General features: G+C 37.8%; 1 protein-coding gene across 1 annotated transcript; it reads right to left on the reverse strand.

Annotated features, from left to right (window-relative positions):
* Positions 1-7,232: 7,232 nt before the first annotated feature.
* On the reverse strand, positions 7,233-18,999 carry LOC139130714 (serine/arginine-rich splicing factor 3-like). Its single transcript, XM_070696487.1, has 6 exons — positions 18,862-18,999; positions 13,134-13,386; positions 12,217-12,369; positions 9,796-9,903; positions 8,375-8,437; positions 7,233-7,497 (listed from the first exon to the last, which is right to left on the reverse strand). Exons 2-6 carry the CDS (start codon positions 13,343-13,345, stop codon positions 7,416-7,418), a joined length of 618 nt encoding a protein of 205 aa, XP_070552588.1. The 5' UTR covers positions 13,346-13,386; positions 18,862-18,999; the 3' UTR covers positions 7,233-7,415.
* Between the last annotated feature and the right edge of the window lie 464 nt (positions 19,000-19,463).

The raw sequence follows: 19,463 nt of genomic DNA on the forward strand, positions 1-19,463 counted from the left end.
TAGATTCCCAATATTTTTTCTGTTAAAAGTCTATTTCATAATTCTGACATGTCCCTGTATCAAATAAAACAGATTTCAGACAAAGCATTGCATTTTTTATTATGCCTAGCTAAAAAATTGGTAGAATTTGAGATTTTCTGTAATTTGTAATGTTAAATTTTGGGGTAAGGGGTAAGTTTTTGTTATAATTGACAAAAACTGTAGAAGATATTGCATAATGCAATATGTCATCTTGAAGAGGAATAAATTCCCTTTCTAATGATACCAAACAAGTGAGGTTATGTTAAAAAATGAGCTCAGCACATGACTTACAAGAAGACAGATTTGACGAAAATGCATTTGGCTTGGAAAATCATGATTTTGCGGTACCCTTCAAAACATGACCATAACAGCTATTGCGTCCCTATATTTTTCTGTTAAAATTCCATTTCGTATTCTAGGGATCCCAAGGGTTCTGAAAATACAGGTTTGTTATCCTGTGGGGGGGGGGGGTGCACGTAGACCCCCTCTAGCCACCGGACTATAGGTATTCAGACTCTCAAAGATTTACAATTCTTTTCTGATCTATCACTTGTGGGGGCTCATTTTAAAGCTCTTGATGTAAGAAAACTTTTCATCGGCATAGTTTTTCGAAAATCGAAAATTTCATTTTTCTCCTTAGAGTTAACACGGGGATAGCTGCCTTTTTGGATCTTTTAATATCAGTTATACCACTCTCCGCCTCGTGCCCATTGTTCTAACCATGCTCTCTAATTTCCATAAGCGAATATTTTATAATATACCACCTGGCTTTCTTTTGTTTAAAAAGTGTCCGATTTAAAGTTCTTTTGTTTAAAAGTGTCCGATTTACTAGTAAATCGGACAGTTCTTTGTTAAAAACTGTCCGATTTACTAGTAAATCGGACACTTTTAAACAAAAGAACTTGTAAAATGGACACTTTTTAAACAAAAGAAAGTCACGTGGCGACGAGTAAAAAAAACAAATGCGAGACATTATACCAGAAGAAATTTATTTCACCAATAAGTACAGAGTAAAGACACTTTAAAAGAATCACCGGACTGAATTAATTTTGCACGACTGTACATCTCAAAATCAATTACAGGTCACCGTGAAATAACGGCATTGATCGCAAATATCACTTCAGTGTTAAGGTTATTGTTATCACGATCATTCGAAGCTGAAATTTAAGACTTCAAAGTCAGTTATCAACACTGAATGTAGAGGTTTCAGTCGCCTTTGGTAAAGTTAAATCTAGCTACAGGCAAACACACACGCAGTACCACAGTCATTGTGGATCTACACGTATTTTTTTTTTTTTTTTTTTTTGTACTTGCAGTTTCTGTTGCGCCTTTCTCTGACGTGGCTGTGTAGCTTGGTCTTCCGATTGTGGCCGTTAGCACTGGCGTGACAGGGGGACTTTTCTTTTCCATCTTTGGCTTTGGTACTTGAAGTGCACCGGATACAGCTTTCATTTGTACTTCATCCGCCATATCGATATACGTAGAGCGACTCGGCAATTGCGTGTATGCTGCTCAAAGTTTTCGACCCAAATGAGCAAAGCGTGGCTCTAACGTCGATCTGCAAACACCTTTTCACTTCATTCAACTAACCAATCAATCAAACTTAATTCATACAATTCAAATCAAACCAGGTGCTCAACCACGTCATCGCACTACAATAGCAACACATGTCAACTTTGTTTTATCCAATCATGGTTATTTTTTTATATACTTTCGTTCAACAAGGTGTCAAAACGCGTCAATGTTTCCTGCCAAAGTTTCAACTTGCACTGCACTAAAATTACAAATAAAAACTTTCGGCGTGCAAACAAGGCCTAAAACTCGGCAAATTCGTGGTATAACACGGTCAGCGAACTCGTAGTCGGCGGTTTACGGAATTTAACGGTACAGTTTGCCATAAAACTCCTCGGCCCTGCGGGCCTCGGAGTATTACTGGCAAACTGTACCCTTAAATTCCGTAAACCGCCTCTTACTCGTCCGCTTACCTATAGTAAATCTTGTGTTATTGGTTTCTCTAGTACCAAAATTTGCTCGGTGACCCTCGATTTTTATTCTTGATTTTGTAAGAGAATGGATAAAATATTCCTTGAGCAAAAGTTTACGTCTTTCACTTTAGAGGGTCAGTTTGTGCATGACAAAATATTTGATGTACAAAATGTCAAATGTAAGAAAGGTGACATTGGGCCTGGAATGACACCTAATTACTGCTGCGATTCCATGAACTAACCTTAACCCTAAAATGTGTGTTAGTCTTCATTTGCTTGATTTTGTGAAACTTCACTCGCTAATGCTCGCTCAGTTCTGACAATGCGGTCAGCTAACCCCAATTCCTGACACCCCATCCCCAATGGTGCTTGACCTAGACCTGACATAACAACTGAGCGGTCAGAAATTGTGAAAGAGAGACTCTGTATTTCAATAATATCATAGCCATTTAGTGAATCTGGGACAAATAAGAACATAAAATTGTTTAAGGGCAAAAAAGAACAAAGACAGTGAAAATATTGTCAAAGTTACACCTACATGTATCCCTTTAAGATGCTATTGTATCAGAGGCAGCCCTCACACACTCCACTTCTCTCTCCATGCCTCCTCCCTTGTAGTTCTACATTATTCCACCAACAGCAATGGTAGTACTATACTGTACCTTAATGTGGAACCGTCATATAATCGATGTAGTTAACGAAACCTGAGCAGCAGACATCCTGTAACTTATCTAATACAGAATTTCTGTTTCAGTCGAGTCATCTTCCTTTGCAATCATGTGACAGATGGTAAACCATTGCTGATACCATTTACAAGGCTTGGCACTTTGATAATTGAAATGCTCTCTGAAACATGTAGACAGATTCTATATAATGTGTGCAAAAGCCATTTATCCGATGAAGGAAGAGAATGTGAAGAAGACTATGATGTCTTGATCTATATTGTGGAGAGAGTCCAAGGGCGTGTATGTGCAGAAGTTTGAACACAATGCAATGACATACAGGAAGCCAGGGAAGCTGTTTACTAACACGCGTGTTGTGGTCAGGTTTCTTAGATTACATGTCTTTCAGGTTGACCTGTAAGTGACAATTCTTGCTGCTGTGTTTTGAGCATGATGTAAGCGCTGCAATTAACCAATAGGGCAAGCCATACAATAAAGCACTGCATTTGTCCAGCTTTGATGATATAATGCCACGCACAGTAAGTGAGGCTACCCACAATTACCCTTGATTTGTTCACGCAGACATTTTTATCAGTTTCTTAACAATTTTTAACTTACAATTTAAGTCCAAGATTATTTGTTTAAACTTTGTTCTAAAATTATAGATTATGTTTAAAGTTCAAAAGTAAATTGAATGAGAAGTCGATGTTTGGAGGTTCTAAAAATTGCACACTTTTCAAGATAAAGTTATCAGCAACTAAGATGGTCTCATTATACCACCTGTCAGACATGCAAATTTCCTTTGTTAAGAACATTAAAAAAAATCAATACCCTTTCTTTGCCAACAAAGATGCAACTTATTCCCTTAGTTTCCTTGAAAGTATTGTGTATGGCTGTCAAAAATCGACAAAATTACAAAATTGCTATCTCCTCCACAGAAAAGGGGTTGATCTTCTCATTATTCACAGTGAGAAATCAGAAAATTATGATTATCAGAACTATGTTGCCAGAATTTTGAAATATGGACCCAGTTGTTCTGTATACAGAAGAAATTTCCTTCAGATCAGTGAGTGATCTCCGTGTGTACAGATCATGGAGAATTGTGGGTAGCCTCACTTACTGATCGGATGAGCCACTGATCGGATGAGCGCAGCAAGGATGAGAGTGGCATAGGAATCTTGAGACAAGTACTACCTGATGCCTCCAGTTCCGTGGGGAAGGAAGTGAGTGGCACGGCAGGTGGTACCTCAATGGGTAAGCCCAACACACAGGAGTTTATCCCTCATTTTGTTCAAGCCTCTTTGTGTGCCAGGGTTGCAATAAAGAAAGCTCAACTGGTTGGTTTTACATGTAATGTGACGTAGTCGAGTTTGTCTCAAGATTCCGGCAGTAACTTCAAACACCTAAGGACATCCAACAAAGTCATATGCAGATGCCAAGCATCCAGACTAAACATTGAAGATGATGACATTACATTCATTCCAGTGAAAGCATATAACATATAAAAGAGAACGCCAACACATTTTATTTTCACCTTGCTGTAATGGAAAGGTTTTCTAATAAACCGACGCAGTCTGAGTGATTGCCAAATCAAGAGAGGATGTTTTTTAGAGTATGTTCTCAAAACTTCAAGCAGCTCATCTAAAAATTTACTTGATAGGTTTCGATGACCACATTGCATTCAATTTTCTTCAAACAATAAACTATGACTTTGCCTGTACAACCAAACTATGAACAGCAACACCTTTTACTTAACCACTTTCTTCCTACTGTACATACAGCTGTAAAAAAGCAAAATTTGCATGTAACAAATTTTGAATAAGTCTATGAAATGAAAAAGAAACAGCTTGAGATTTGTAAATAACTTTTCTCTTAAATAACACTTGTCAAGTATCTCTACGGAAAGCTAAATGCTGCAGTTTGTCTCCTTTCAAAATGTATTATGAAGGGCCATAAAAATACAAATTCCAGTACAACCTACTTGCACATTATAGTACTTTTCCTGGCTTAGCATATTTACTCACCCTACAAGCTATGGGGTTTGCTATCCTGCAATGCGCCCCCAAGTTAACATTAGCAAAGTCAGTTCATAGTTTGAAGAAAAAACAGTGTGGTCATCACAACCTTCAAATTAAATTTGAAAGCTTTTAGATTAGCTGCTTCAAAAATTTTGAGAACAATGAGACATTATCAGTAAAATATTTGCATTTATATGATAATGCGAACTTGAATGGGGCATCCCAAGGAATGTGTACCATATATTACATGGAGATCTTGAACATTGATGTTCTTGACATTTTTGTATTTGCTAAAACCGTTAGCATGTGTTAGACTACCATGGTCACTTGAAGAAACCACCACTTGTAACCTTTCATTGATCTTCACATCAAATACTGAGGGGAGATGCATCCAGCAGCCTGGACCTGTTCACCCCTAATTCCCTGTAACGAGGTCCACAATCACCACTGATAACAATGGGTTTGGGCAAAACCATGGTGGCAAAAGGGTTAAGTTTTTAAAGTTGACAGACATACAGATACAGAGACATTCATCCACCAACCCCAGCAGCTCCCATTGCTGCATAAGTACATAAACAAATGGGAGCTAATACCATTGTATCTATGAATAGGCCATCGGCTCCACACTCAACAGCCTCTTCATATTCTTTCTTTCATTGATACACAAATGCCACATAGTTTCATTTGAACACTAAAATTTATTTCTACTCTGCAGTCGTGCATTACAGCATGTGTACATTTCACAAGAGACCTAAGCAGTGCCTAATGCTCAGGTCAAACTTTAGAGAATTACGTATAAAAGGTGGCCATACTTACAGAGAGTTTTGTGATCAAAATTATTTTTTTCTATTAAACATCGATAACTGGCATGGCATGACACTTTATAAAACATCCACACACCAGGAAACACTCCCCCAGTGGCAAGCTGATAACCAAAACTTTTAAAACACTTTTGTTTAGTCATGAATAAAATATGCACCTTGTTTCGAAAAAATTTCATCTGGTAACATACGGTCAAAAAATTAGTACAGTCATTTTCGAACAGAAAAGGGGAAACACTGTATTGTGAAAAGGAGAACTTAAAAAACATAGGGCCAAAGTCCCTGAAGCTACTATAGACATGGATACAAAATTAAGTATTTCCTGACTGTATGAAATTATCTCACTAGGGTCATCCTACGGACAAGTAAACTAAATATTAAAGCTGTCTGACCAGCGGTTTTGAAAGAACAAGCAACTCAACAGTTGACAGAGCTCTGTTGAGTTATGTAGAGAATAACCTTTTGTGACACATGTATTGATGAAGAAGGTGGATATCTTTGATTAACATTGTGAGTTCTGTTTAATAAGTTGAGACTGTACATACTCAGAGAAAGCACACTGAAGAGACAAAGGTTTGAAACTTAAGAAGTTCAAGGTCATCAAAAGCATTATAAGGAATCATGTTACACTTTCATTGCACTGTTTACACAGATTGCATAATTGCTATAAATAGCACATGAGGAATCTTTATACAGCCCAGCTTTACCATAAAAACCCTATCACTTTGACCACTCTTTTAATTGACCACTCTATTTTTCCTCAAAAAGTAATTTTATTTTATCCTTACCAAGTCAACCATAAATGGAAATTAGAACTTTCTCTATCTCTATCTCTATCTATTGACTATTTTGAGCAATTTCTTTTAGATAACATACAGGGCACAATAAATGACGGTTCAGAATATGTCAAAGTTGGGATTCAGGAAAGTTGCCTTTACATGTTTTAATCCTCCAAGATGGTAAGCATTTCACTATGAACTGTCAAAAAAAGTTGAACTTTCTGATAATTCTACACTAAAATTATTTTGGCTTTGATGATTTCCTAATTAATTCAATTATTTAAAATCATATTAATTATTTTTTTCTGGGTGAATTGATAGGGTTTATACAGTACAAGAATTACATACAATGTTAGTCAAATTTTGACCAAAAATGACAAAAAAATTCCTTAAAAATACAGATTTGCATATTTCATCACAATTTGAACAAGTCTAAGTTGGGTTACCCCTAGGGACCTGTATACCAAATAACAAAGCTGTCTGACCAGCGGTCATGAAGAAGAAGATTTTTTACCAAAAACACCTTTTTTGGCATTAATTTGCCTATTTTCAACAATATCAAAAAATTAAAAAAAATAGTTTCTCAAAATCGTATTTTTCATCTACACAACAAATATCAAATCAGTAAGTACTGCGGTTCTCAAGATATTTGAGTGGACGGACGCCTCACAAACGGACATACATACAAACATACATACATACATACATACATACATACATACATACATACAGACTGACGACGGACGCCGGACGGATACCCATCCCAATAGCTTCTATAGACTATAGTCTATAGTAGCTAAAAATAATAAATATGTAGTGGCACATTCCTCTGTTGACACTAAAGTGGCTTAGCAAGGTTTACTGATCCTATAGACATCTAGTTCCGCACAGTATCACTGATATAGGTCAAAGGATTTTCATTTCATTCATAAAACCTCTCTCTAAACACTGAAGAACAAATAATGTAGATGTAATGTTTAATTTACGTGTAAAAAATATCTGTTGAAATGGCACAATGAATGATTCAATAAGACATCTACTGGTAGTACCCTTTATGTCTAAGACTGTCCTACTATGTGTTCCGGATATTTAATTTTCCATGGGTAAGGGTGTCTGTATTCTCTGGCCTCTAATCCTCATCTCCGGATACTTCCCTTACAGGGGAATCGTCACCATTCCGACTCTCTTCCGCTTCAGGAGTTGGAGAGTGGCTGTCAAAAAAGAAACAAAATTCAATTACTTGGTCTTCCTGACATTCTGGGTAGTGTCTAGTTTCTCTCCGTGACAAGACTGAAGCATACAAGGGCCAACACCCTACAAATTTTTTTTAAATCCACATTTTTTTTCAAATCCACATTATCCTAAGGAGTCCTACTTCTTATAAACTATGGGAGGACCACCTAGGTAAACCCAATTGTTTTTGTAAGGAAGATCTAGCCTAGCATTCTTCAGGTGTAAACTCTCTGACAAAAACAAATGACAAGTTGACATTCAAGTTTACATCATATTTTGCATTGAGTTTAAATTGGTAACACTGTTACATTTTGCAAATGCTCAACCCCTTCTTATAGTGACCATACACTGAAAGTCCCTTGGGAATTTTTTTTCAACAATATTCAAGGACTTCTTAAGGTCCAAACTGCCATTTTCAAGATATCATTTTGACAATATACAGTGTTCTCTTAAGAGCTTTAAGCATAATGCCACAACTCTTTAATTTTATTATAACAAAAGAATTAATTAACATAACAATTGATTTTATTGTTATGCATATAAGCCTTTGTGCTATCAAGAAATTCCTGGATGGAACGGTGGTATATCATTTTCATAGACCATTTTCAATGTCATTTTCACAATATCACAAATGATGATCTTCTCAGTGTCGTTTTTGAAAAACAGTGGGCATATCATGAATTTTCCAAACTTTCAAGAACTCAATTTCATTTCCAAGGATTTTTCAGGACTTCCAAGGAGGCTTTCAAATTCAAGGGCTTTCAAAGAGCGTACAGACTCTGCCACTGGGAGCAAGACACATTTGAAAATATCTCATGTTCAAACTGCACCATCAGATATTGCACACACACATACCTCTTTTCACGGGATTTACGTTCGCGAGAGTATGACCTCTTCCTGTCGTTAGACCTTCGACCTCTGAAATGAAACAAAGAGAGGGACCTTAATGGAAACAACAGAAAATCTGGTGAGAAGCAGTTATGTTTATCACTTTGCCAATGAACAGTAATGGTCTGCACTGATTTGAGAGGAACAGATCAATTCACATTCTCACATTCCTGGTATGCTGGCAATGTAAGAACACCAGTGTTGGAATTACATTTAACCCTTTTCCTGCCAAGTCCGTATTTCACCACCAGGTCAAAATGGTTAAAATTAATGAACAACGTATTCCATATGATGTATTTTAACATAATACTGTACATTTGAAGGCTGTTAAAAACATAATACTGTAAACTTGATTTTTTGGGATGAAAGATGCTATAACATACCAAGCCAAGTGGGTCATGTTTTGGCTCAATACTGCTTTTTACTGACTTGGCTGATGCGGAAGTGATACAGTTATTTCTGTCTGGCAGGAAAGGGTTAAATTCTAGAGCATCAACTTTTATGATCAATGACCCCTAATGCAGTTAGAGGTGTACATTTGTGATAAGAAAAACTTCATCAATATTTACACAGCATTTTTGGGGATGTTTTTTGAAGAGGAATGATATGAATCAAAGAAAAACATTGATGATAATAGTGCTTTCTGCCTTTAAATACAATTATTCATTAGCTGTGATTTTCTGCAAGTATTAAAGGGACACAAGAAAAATAATCCCCAATACCAATGGGCTGAGATGAGATGGAACATGTGACACGAGATAGGAAATTTCTGGTTCACACAAGAAAGAGGAGAGTGTGAGATGGAAATTGTGTGGCTTTTATGCGGGACGAAATTCCCCTGCAATTGATACAAATATGCCGGTAACGTCCTATTAACATTCAGTGAAAGGAACCTATCACATGGAGTTGGTCAGCATTCTCAGTTTGTAGTAACTATCAGTAACTTATCTTCACCATAATTGTAAGTTAAAGTTATACATAGATAGAATGGAAAAAATTAGCATATCATGTTACTACACATTCATTGAGCTTGTGGAAAGACGGCACTGTGGTGCATCAGAGACTAATCTTGCAATTCTGAGAATTGGCTTGACCAACAAAGGCAAAGAAGAAAACTATGGTAGTGATCTAACATGGCCTACGGCAGTTACGTCAGGTACAGCAGTGATTCGGCAGTGATGTACAAACGGTGTTTCACATCCTTGACAGATATTCGAAAAAGCAATTAGGGCCATGCTGCTGTTAAATGTTGCAAATTTGTAATCACAAACACATTTCAAGCCTGTGATTTTATCCCAACTAAACACATAATATATATAAGAATTACAATCTCATTCTTCAATGAAATGTAGATCTGTCACACTTTGAAAATAGAAAGTGCAACATACCTGCTTCCACTTCGGCTACGACTTCTTGGACTGCGCGGACTGCGAGGGCTCCTACTACGCCTTGGCCTGCGCCTATGAACTGGAGATCTTGAGCGTGACCTTGGTGACCTACACAACAACAAAATATGTTAGACAACAACATACCCACAGTTTCAATGCAAAAACCTGTATGCTGTTATGGCCTTTTCATTTTTTCAAAATCAAAGTTCAGTAAGCTTGGCAATCCCTCCTGGGCATTGCCGTTGTTTTTTTATCAACATATGAGTAAACCGTTATTGTCTCAAAGCCTCATATGATCTCCAACTTGAATTGTACAATTTTGTGAGATATAGAAACTACCGGTAGTATGGATTTCCATGTGACATGCCCTATTACAATTTTCTGCTTTGTGTTCAGGTTCTGGAGACACGGGATACCACCACATGCAGAAAACTTTTGCAGTCTTCTCCGGCTTGAACCCCTACGTTAATTCAGAGGACTCAGAAGGGAAGACTGTTTTGATTGTATCATGAAATTCTATCATGTAAAACTACGTGTACAGGTACAAGTAGATATCGTTTACGCCCAAACAAAAACATGAGGTAAAACTCTGGCAAAATGTAAAATCTTGCAGATCTAAAGTTAAGAGATGTTTTGTTATTTTACAAGTACACACAGCACTGTAAAACTTCCGAGCTGAAAGTGAACCTGATATTTTTTTCCTTTCACGGCACAATCAAAACATGTTACTATGTATTTAATCTTCAATTAATTATTGCTGTTAACTTTCACCTACTGAGATCTAGAAGTCTTTAACAGGATACTCCTTTTTTTCGATTTCAGTAAAGCCTAGAGTTCCAGGCTTACCAGCAATGAATTTGGTGGGCTATGCATAAGCCTCCTACCTGCCTCAGAAACACACACGCGGCGCAGATTTCATCATATGGGGGTCAGAAACGTTCAACCTTTACAACTTAAGTTAAGGTTGATGATGGCAGTGTTGATAGAAAACAAAAGGTGGCAGTAGTAGTTGTTGTAGAGGGCTGGAGGAGTTGTAGTAGTAGTAGTTGTGGTGGTGGTGGCGGTGTGGCGTGGCTTGTCGCAGAATTCGCTTACGCATGCTCGTAAATGTTGCATGATGTTGAACACTGAAGTGGTGGAGGTGAAGGTGATGGGCCGAAGGTCGAAGGTCGAAGTTGAGTTGAACATTTTTGGAACATGTCGAAGAAGTTGTACTGCATGAGCTGCGTACGTACTTGTTGTTGGAGAACTAGTTGTTGTTGGAGGGCTAGTCCCTGAAAAGGTGTGCACCCATATTATTATTTCAAACAAATAGTACAAGAAAAGAAAAAATTACCCAAACATAACTGAAGGAAAAATTGACCCTATCCACTGAAATATACATGGCACAAACTTAAAATCTAATACCCATATCTTTGATTTAAAGTCTAAGAAAGCAAATTTTATGAAAATATGTCATTGATGTTTCAAACTTGTGTAATTATAAAACAGACTAAATTGTTTCAAATCATCCTGTACAAATCTGCAAATATTCATACACCTACGGTATCAACCTGTTTCTGAGAAAACTGCAAAACATAACAAATTCTAAAGTCATCTAAAGTCAGCTCAAGCAGGTGCCATGCAACAACTGATTTCTACACATACTCAAAACTTTGGTTCTCTAGGTCTCAATCGTTTGTTCAAAATCCTATCTTCTCTCTTTGCATGGTTGGATAAATTTGATGTTTACCAGTAATATCAAGCTTGCAACTATTAAAGTGTATTCGAAAGTTACACCAGGGGTGTCTGAAAGAATTTCTCTGTTAAACACCATCTTATACAAATTTTGACATTGACAAGCACACCTTCCTACCAACTTTTACTTTAAACATATAGATTAACAAATTCCTGCCATACATGTATGTGATAATGTTCTTTCATATCAAAGTATCCGATGGCCTGGCAGCATGTGGCAGAGATATCATTACACAGGCATACCAAACATAATCACTGGTGTGTCAGCAGTTGCTGAATAATATTGTATACATTCGCGTTATCAGTCTACCCTAACCCATACAGTGACAAAATAATTATCAACAGAAAGTTCACTGATGTTCGTTTGATTGAGTGTGTTTTAACCTCTGAGCAACTCACAGCTGAAACATTCCGAGACAATACCCTGCAAATACTTTTTCAAGATTCTTTGCAAGATTAATTACTGCAGTTTTACATAATTGCACAATGATCTCTTGACATGTTTTACATATTCCTTCTGGTCTAAAACGACATCAAACTACTTATGCTCTTTGGTCATCAAAATGTACTTATTCGGCTTGAAAGGAGACAAAATCTCATCTTTTCATCAACTTCATCCAAGTTTTGCACTTCCTGAAATGAATCGCTGAGACAAATATGGTGCATGTCCATTTCCTAACCTACCTTCTGTATCTATCGTATCTGTCGAAGCTTCGATCCCGGTCTCTGTCATCATAATACGAGCGCCTTGCAGGTGGAGGCGGTCTGCCCACATATCGACCTCGACGGGTCTTGCCAGAAGACAGTTCAACTCTAACACGACGTCCACAAATTATTCTAAAATTGTGAAAATTTGAAAAAAAGATTGATGCATCTGCACACACACACTGATAAGACACACAAGAGGTACTTTAGGATATGGTTGTAGAGTCAGTTTAGCCATAACAAAAACTTTGCTCAATTTCTCAATAAAGACAGACAAGTTTCCTACAAGTGACATTCCTACATATCAAATGATGAGAACTGGAGTGCAAGAGAGCAACAAGCCTCTATCAGTTTGAGAAGTAAAAAGGTGATATACACATATGTATGCCTCTACTAGCTACTCCAGGTAGTGTTGCAATAACTTTGGAAAGCATTACAGTCTGTATACCTGATTGAACTATTTGCCCGATATCATAATTACTATAATAGTATAAGTAATCCTAATTAGAGTTTAAAATCAGGGTAAAGACAAACTGTGAAAACTGATTTTGTTTGCCTGTTCAATCTTATCTGGCCAAGTTCATATGTATGTCACCATGATTGCAGTTGGTTAAAACCAGTGAGGCAATTACTTGTCCCATATGTTGTAGTGTGACAAAGATTTGAAAGACACCGATACTGTAAACATGATTTTCACATTCTGATCCTGCTGCATGTACAACATGCACCGCCCATGTGGGTGAAAATGCACACTGTTTTGGCTCAATACAACATTTTGCTGACCAGGCAGATGGGGAAGGGTGGTGGGCTCAAGCACAGTGTTTGACTTGATCTTAAGATGTGCAATGAATTGCTATTCAGAACCACAGACACTACACTGACATGGACATCCTTACCTTCCATCAAGTGCTCGAACGGAATCGCTGGCATCCCTGGGATCTTCAAATTCCACAAAGGCAAAACCTGGAGGATTCCTGGCCACCCATACATTGCGTAGAGGTCCATAGTGGCTGAATGCCCGCTCCAACTCATGTTTGGCAGCTCCAGAGCCCAGATCTCCGACGTAGACTTTACAGTCCAAGGGGCAGGTATCCCGCCAGTGAGACATGGTGTGTTTAAGTTACCTCCCCTTCTGTGTTAGTAAAGTCCCTGCAAAAAAAACACAAATACATATATTGTAGGTAAACTTTAGGTAAATGAATTTTTCAGGCATAGCTCAAAATATGGTTACATGTCAGGGTTTGAAATACCCATTGGCCATGCGTCAAAAGAACACCAATTATCTTATTTGGACCACCAGATTCTATTTTGGGTGGTCAATCTTGACCACCAAGTTTTTGGAGGTCACAATAGTGCACTGCAGAGCTGTAAATCTTACATGCCTCTCACAGTTTATTGCTAGGAGTATCCAGAAACAATATATTTTCTTAAGAGATAGATATTTTAGCAGTTATGTAGTACACATCTTGTCTGTCCAATTACAGTCCCTCCATCGTGGTTCAATGTCAGTCCTTCAACCCCACTCCACTAAATACTCAACTGAGTGTTTCTTTGGATAGACAATGTCTCTCTTTGTTTTACTGTTTACTGCTATGATTATTGTGATAAAGTCTGCAAACATTGAATAACATCTCCTAGCAAATTTCGTCTAGTCATTAAAGTGACACAGATCAATGTACAAAACTCTTACAAAACTTTGTAATAGTCCAAAAAAAATGCAATAATTGTCATGTTATCAGCTGTAATTGTCATTTCTTTATTACACAGTAATTCTGTAAAAACTTAAAATCTGTAACTCAAGTCCTTTGCATATAACCAGTCAGTCAGTCACTCACTCATGCAGCAGTCAAGTTGTTCTGTAAATGACTGAAAACTTTCCAGTGGATTTACTGGGCATCCAACATACATGTAAACCAACTTAACATGTGTAGCAGTATGGTGAAATGGTTCCAAAACAGCATGTACAGCCCACAGGTTATCGTAAGGTTGCTTGGATAGTTGTTCGAGGCAGGCGGCCGCAGGTCGCCGTTTACTTGGAAAAAATAGAAAGGTCAGACACCGATTTCAGACAAGCAGCCTAAAAGAAACAAAAGAAACAATCTGGCGTCAAATAAATGATCCCCGACTATCACAAATACCTTCAAATGTTTATTGCTCCAGTATGGTCGGCCTAGAAACATTACATGTGCCGAAATTTGGCAATATTCACTTCCTGGGGATTCCACACACTTGCCCTGTATCCGCCTACTGACTTAATTGGACTTCGCATTGAATTGTGGGTAAGGTAGTTCAAATTCAGTATGGCGGATACAGGGCAAGTGTGTGGAATCCCCAGGAAGTGAATATTGCCGAATTTGGCACATGTAACGTTTCTAGGCCGACCATACTGGAGCAATACACATTTGAAGGTATTTGTGATAGTCGGGGATCATTTATTTGATGCCAGATTGTTTCTTTTAGGCTGCTTGTCTGAGATCGGTGTCTGACCTTTCTATTTTTTCCAAGTAAACGGCGACCTGCGGCCGCCCGCCTCGAACGACTATCCAAGCAACATTACGATAACCTGTGGTACAGCCCACTATTCACCCCCATGGACCCCAACCTGCACAAGATTTACTCTGATATGACCAATTTTTTGACCACCAAATTTTGCAATTGACCACCAAAATTTGAATTTGGTGGTCAAACTTGACCATCAAACAAAAAAATAATTTCGAACCCTGCATGTGTACCTGTTTGTATGTCCAGGTGTATCAAATTTATATAATGTGTATGCTCAGTGAAAATGAATTTCAAATTTTAATAAATTGGAAATAAAATTCACACAAAGTTGAGGAAATTTTTTCTGTGAAAAGCAGTTGTGTGATATGAGTACCTCTGAGGTATTATGCATATTACCTCCACGTATGTACTATGTACCAATAAAGCAGTTTGGAAACTGACTTACTATACAAGTAGTCATGGGGGTTAAATGTAGAAAGCGAGTACTACATGTATCTCCGAGATAAAAAGGACAATTAAATATTCAAACAAAGAGACAAGGTCAAAAGTCATCAACAACCAGTTCAGGTACAGGTAAATCTCCCATAGTCATAGTCTTTGCAGCTGGAAGCACGTGATATATTGTGATAATGGTTAGATTATCTTTGTCTGATGTAACATGATTTATAACGATTATTGTGGTGGACCACAGGTTTAGTACACGGCAAAATCCTCTGTGTAGCATAAAAATGGGCAAGTTGGGAAACAAAATGGCCACAACAAACACATACTGTAGTTTGGAGACTGATTTCCCTCACAAAAAAAGGCACAATTTATCCAATAAACCAGCATCAGTGGCTTCAACTTCCTGTCTAAATTCATACCTGCAACCCTTCTTCTGTGCATTTTGGGGTGTGGTTTCCAAGGGGTCATATGCTCTAAACAATCCCTTTTGGTTCACATTTGCTCTACACCTACATGTATAGTATAGGTTCAATCAGCATTCCCAAATTCAAATGACTCAACTGATCACACACTTGACAGCAGATATACAATCGCAGCATGGCTACTTTCAAATGTTCAACAGATGTGGCCTACTTAAGTCTGCCTTTCAATATATACCGTACGGTAGTACTTCGCTGTAGGTTACCCCTAGAAATCACGCTACAATATGCATAGAAAATTGATTTTGACACAAAGAGAATAGCAGGCATGAATTTAGGGGTGGAAGCCATTGATGCTGGTACATTGTTGAATAAATTGTACCTTTTTTGTGAGGGAAAGCAGTGTCAGAATCAAGAAATATGTGCCACTTTGTTTGTAATTTCCAAACTGTTTCTTGCTTACCGGGGCCTTTGCCGTGTACCTAACCACATCCCAACTGTGGTTTTACCATGGTATCTTAGCTGTCATTCAGAAAATGCTAACAGTGTGTTATAATGCCAGTTACTTTGTCTTTTGGTAATTGCATTACTTAATCATGAATGTTGTAGACATTCTGCCAATAAGTACATTTCAGACAAATCATAGTGCATGTTCTAAAAACGTGAGCAGGTCACTTTTATACCTGTCCCTTTCAATCTCTTTCAGTCCCTTGCACAATCTCTTGTTGCTTGCTGTGGTCTGCCAAAGATTAAAGAAGCCCTAAAACGTTCCACGTTGTGTTCAAACGAATCAAAAACCATTCTTTCCCTTACAGCCAGTATCAGAATGGGCAATTTGAGTGAATGTGGTCCTATAATGACCTCTTCATGTTCAGTTGGACAGCTTGAACATTACATCTTGACAATAAAACTCAAATCTTCTACCTTATACGTCTCGCTATCAACTCATATCAAGTCTGCCTTTCAATAGGACTTCGCTGTGACACACTATTACTGTAGTCACTGAACAATAGATGGAGGTCAAACCATAACGTATAGCTCAAAGCTGTATTAACGGCCATATTGGAAATCGCAAAGGATTATGGGGCGACCGCAGTCCTGTTGGAGGGGCAAACCCGAAAACATGTCACTCAAGCCATAGAGTTCTAGCATACACATCGTATCAGATACTCCGCTATTTCCGATCATATCGTCTGCAGAACTATTACTTAAAGTTCAGATTTAAGTTCTTTTACTTGTTTTCTGTCGTGAAAAGTATTATTATTACCGTCCAGCCGTTTTAGAAGATTTTTGAAGACCCAAACGACATGGTTTGTTGCTCCATTGCCAGGGATGCCAAGGAAAGGCGCCGACTTATTTTTTTTAGTTGAATAAAATGTTCCTTTTGTTTGTGTTAGTCAATTAATCAAAATATCAGGTTCCAATTGAGTAAATCATAGACAGTCTCGATTCTTCCGTCTATCATTCGATATTTACTGACTCATTCTTTCTATTTTTTGTGTTCGAAAAGCCTTCTTGATTACATCTCTCAACACGGGGCAATTGAAAATTCAAAGCCAAATACTTGGCCAGGTTGTATATTTTACGAGTTTGCTCTCATCAGCGGTCGCGATGAAAAAAATTACACAGTGTCTCTGAAGTCGGTATCATTGCTCCGTCATGTTTACTGTTGGTTGTACGACTAGTTTGACAGATATTTTCTAAACGATAAAATTTATATTGCCATTCAATATTTTACGCACGAAGTTGCATCTGCATTTAAATACGTCCATTCGGAAGCAAAAAACTTAAAATTTTACAGACTTTTGATAGTGATGACTTGCTCCAGGCTGTGAAATGTCTCCAGTTTACGTTTTCCCGCTAAAAGATGCGATGTTACCAGCATTCGCGTTTAAAGGATAGATATTTAACACGACTGGAGTAATTAAAACAGAGTGATGGCATCGACCTGAAATCGACATCATTATCGAGCGTTAACCGTGAACCATTAAATAAATGTCGGCAAAATAAAACATAAAATATCTAGACTTGTCACGAGAGAGGGGGGGGGGGGGGGGTTACAGTCACTAAACAGATATCGAAAATGTACATGCTTTCCCGACATTTGATTAATCATATTACGAGAGTAGAACAAAACGAACACTGTTGAAGTTACTCTTCATATGTTTGTTTCAGAAGTTTGCTAAAGTTAGAATTATTCTTACCGAAAATGGTCGCCGTAGTCTTCTGTTAAAAAAATATGTTCTTCAACACCACGTTTCTTATGATCGGTGATGTCAGATTTTATTATTTTCGTAAGTACAGACTAATGCACTAAACGCCTTTGGATTCTTACCTGCTTGTCAATACTACATTATATACAATTATATATTTCCACTTACTCGTAGTTTGAATGACAAATTTGTCGATCTCAAAAATGTTACCGTTCATGCTATGAATCTGTCATCACATAAAAAACCCATGTTTCGCGTAAATTTCATGATTATGGTCCTTTCTATTAATTTGACGATTGAATTGTTTCAGCGGTGTTAATTTCCGATTAATTAAACGATTTCAAATCGAAAATATTTTTTCTGGTGGAATTTAGAGCGGTTTTAGTAGTTCTGTAGAAGAAATGATCGGAAATAGCGGAGTATCTGGTACGATGTGTATGCTAGAACTCTATGGCTTGAGTGACATGTTTTTGGGTTTGCCCCTCCAATAGCACTGTGGTCGCCCCATAATCCTTTGCGATTTCCAAGATGGCGGTTTAGCAAATTACAACTTACAAGTAGCACGATAAGAAAAACTAAACAGTACAATTTTCGCACATTATATGATGAATAATTCTACCGCCGCCTTTCTTCATCAGTCGTGACGTTCAGTGGATTTTTTTACGAAAAGGATTCCTCGTTATATTTTACTACAGATAATAGGCCAGCATTTTGTAGTTCGCGAAATACGAGACGTTCGATTTCTACAACTATTATCGTGATATTCCAAACACTGCCATCCCGCCAAAATTTGAATTACCCTGGGCAAAAATTAACACTGCTACGACAAAAATCTAAAGCGCATAAATTGAAATGTTGAGATCAAGATCGCCAAAAAACGTTCAAAGGATGGTTCTTTGTTCTCGACAAAGGAGCCGAAGCGAGTACCCACGCGCAGCGCAGACAGCTACAGCATTGGCTTGGCCTTCACGTGCGGTTAACTTTTAAGTCGATGCGCCATACACTATATCGAACACATCATCATTATCAATCAAACAACTTATTACCTTATATCTAATGCACCTTCTGGCCGGTGAGGACCGACATAAACGGCAAAGATGTGTTTGCGGAGGCCAAGTAATATACGTGTGAAGAAACTTGGCCTGGCACAAACAAAATGGCGCTGACGATAACGGCGTCGGTTTTAACGAGACGTCGAGGGCGCTTTCCGAGATTAGACTCGTTCCAGGCTAATTTTTACGTCGCTAACTTGAATACACTTGTGCACTTGGTATATACCCCCCAATTCACTATTTGGGAGGGCACGGTCCCTCCTTTTGTGGAGGGACTGTGGGGAGGGTGACATTACGATTTGGTCCTCTTTCCGCTCACTGAACGCCTATTGATCACACCTGAAAAAAACTTACACGGCAAGTCAAATAAAGTATGCATATGCTATATTGGACAGTGGCTATAATGTGATTTTCCATGCACTGCAGCAGGAATTTAGTTAAACTACAAGGGCCTCATTCTCCTATGATGATGATGATCATGATCATGATCATGATGATAATGATGATGGTGATGATGATAATGATTAAATATTTAAAACAATGAAGAAAAATAAAAATATATTTGGACTCAGTAAATTTGTTGTTGTTGTTGTTGT

Source organism: Ptychodera flava, chromosome 1 (assembly GCF_041260155.1).
Source record: "Ptychodera flava strain L36383 chromosome 1, AS_Pfla_20210202, whole genome shotgun sequence".
Classification (NCBI taxonomy): Eukaryota; Metazoa; Hemichordata; class Enteropneusta; family Ptychoderidae; genus Ptychodera; species Ptychodera flava.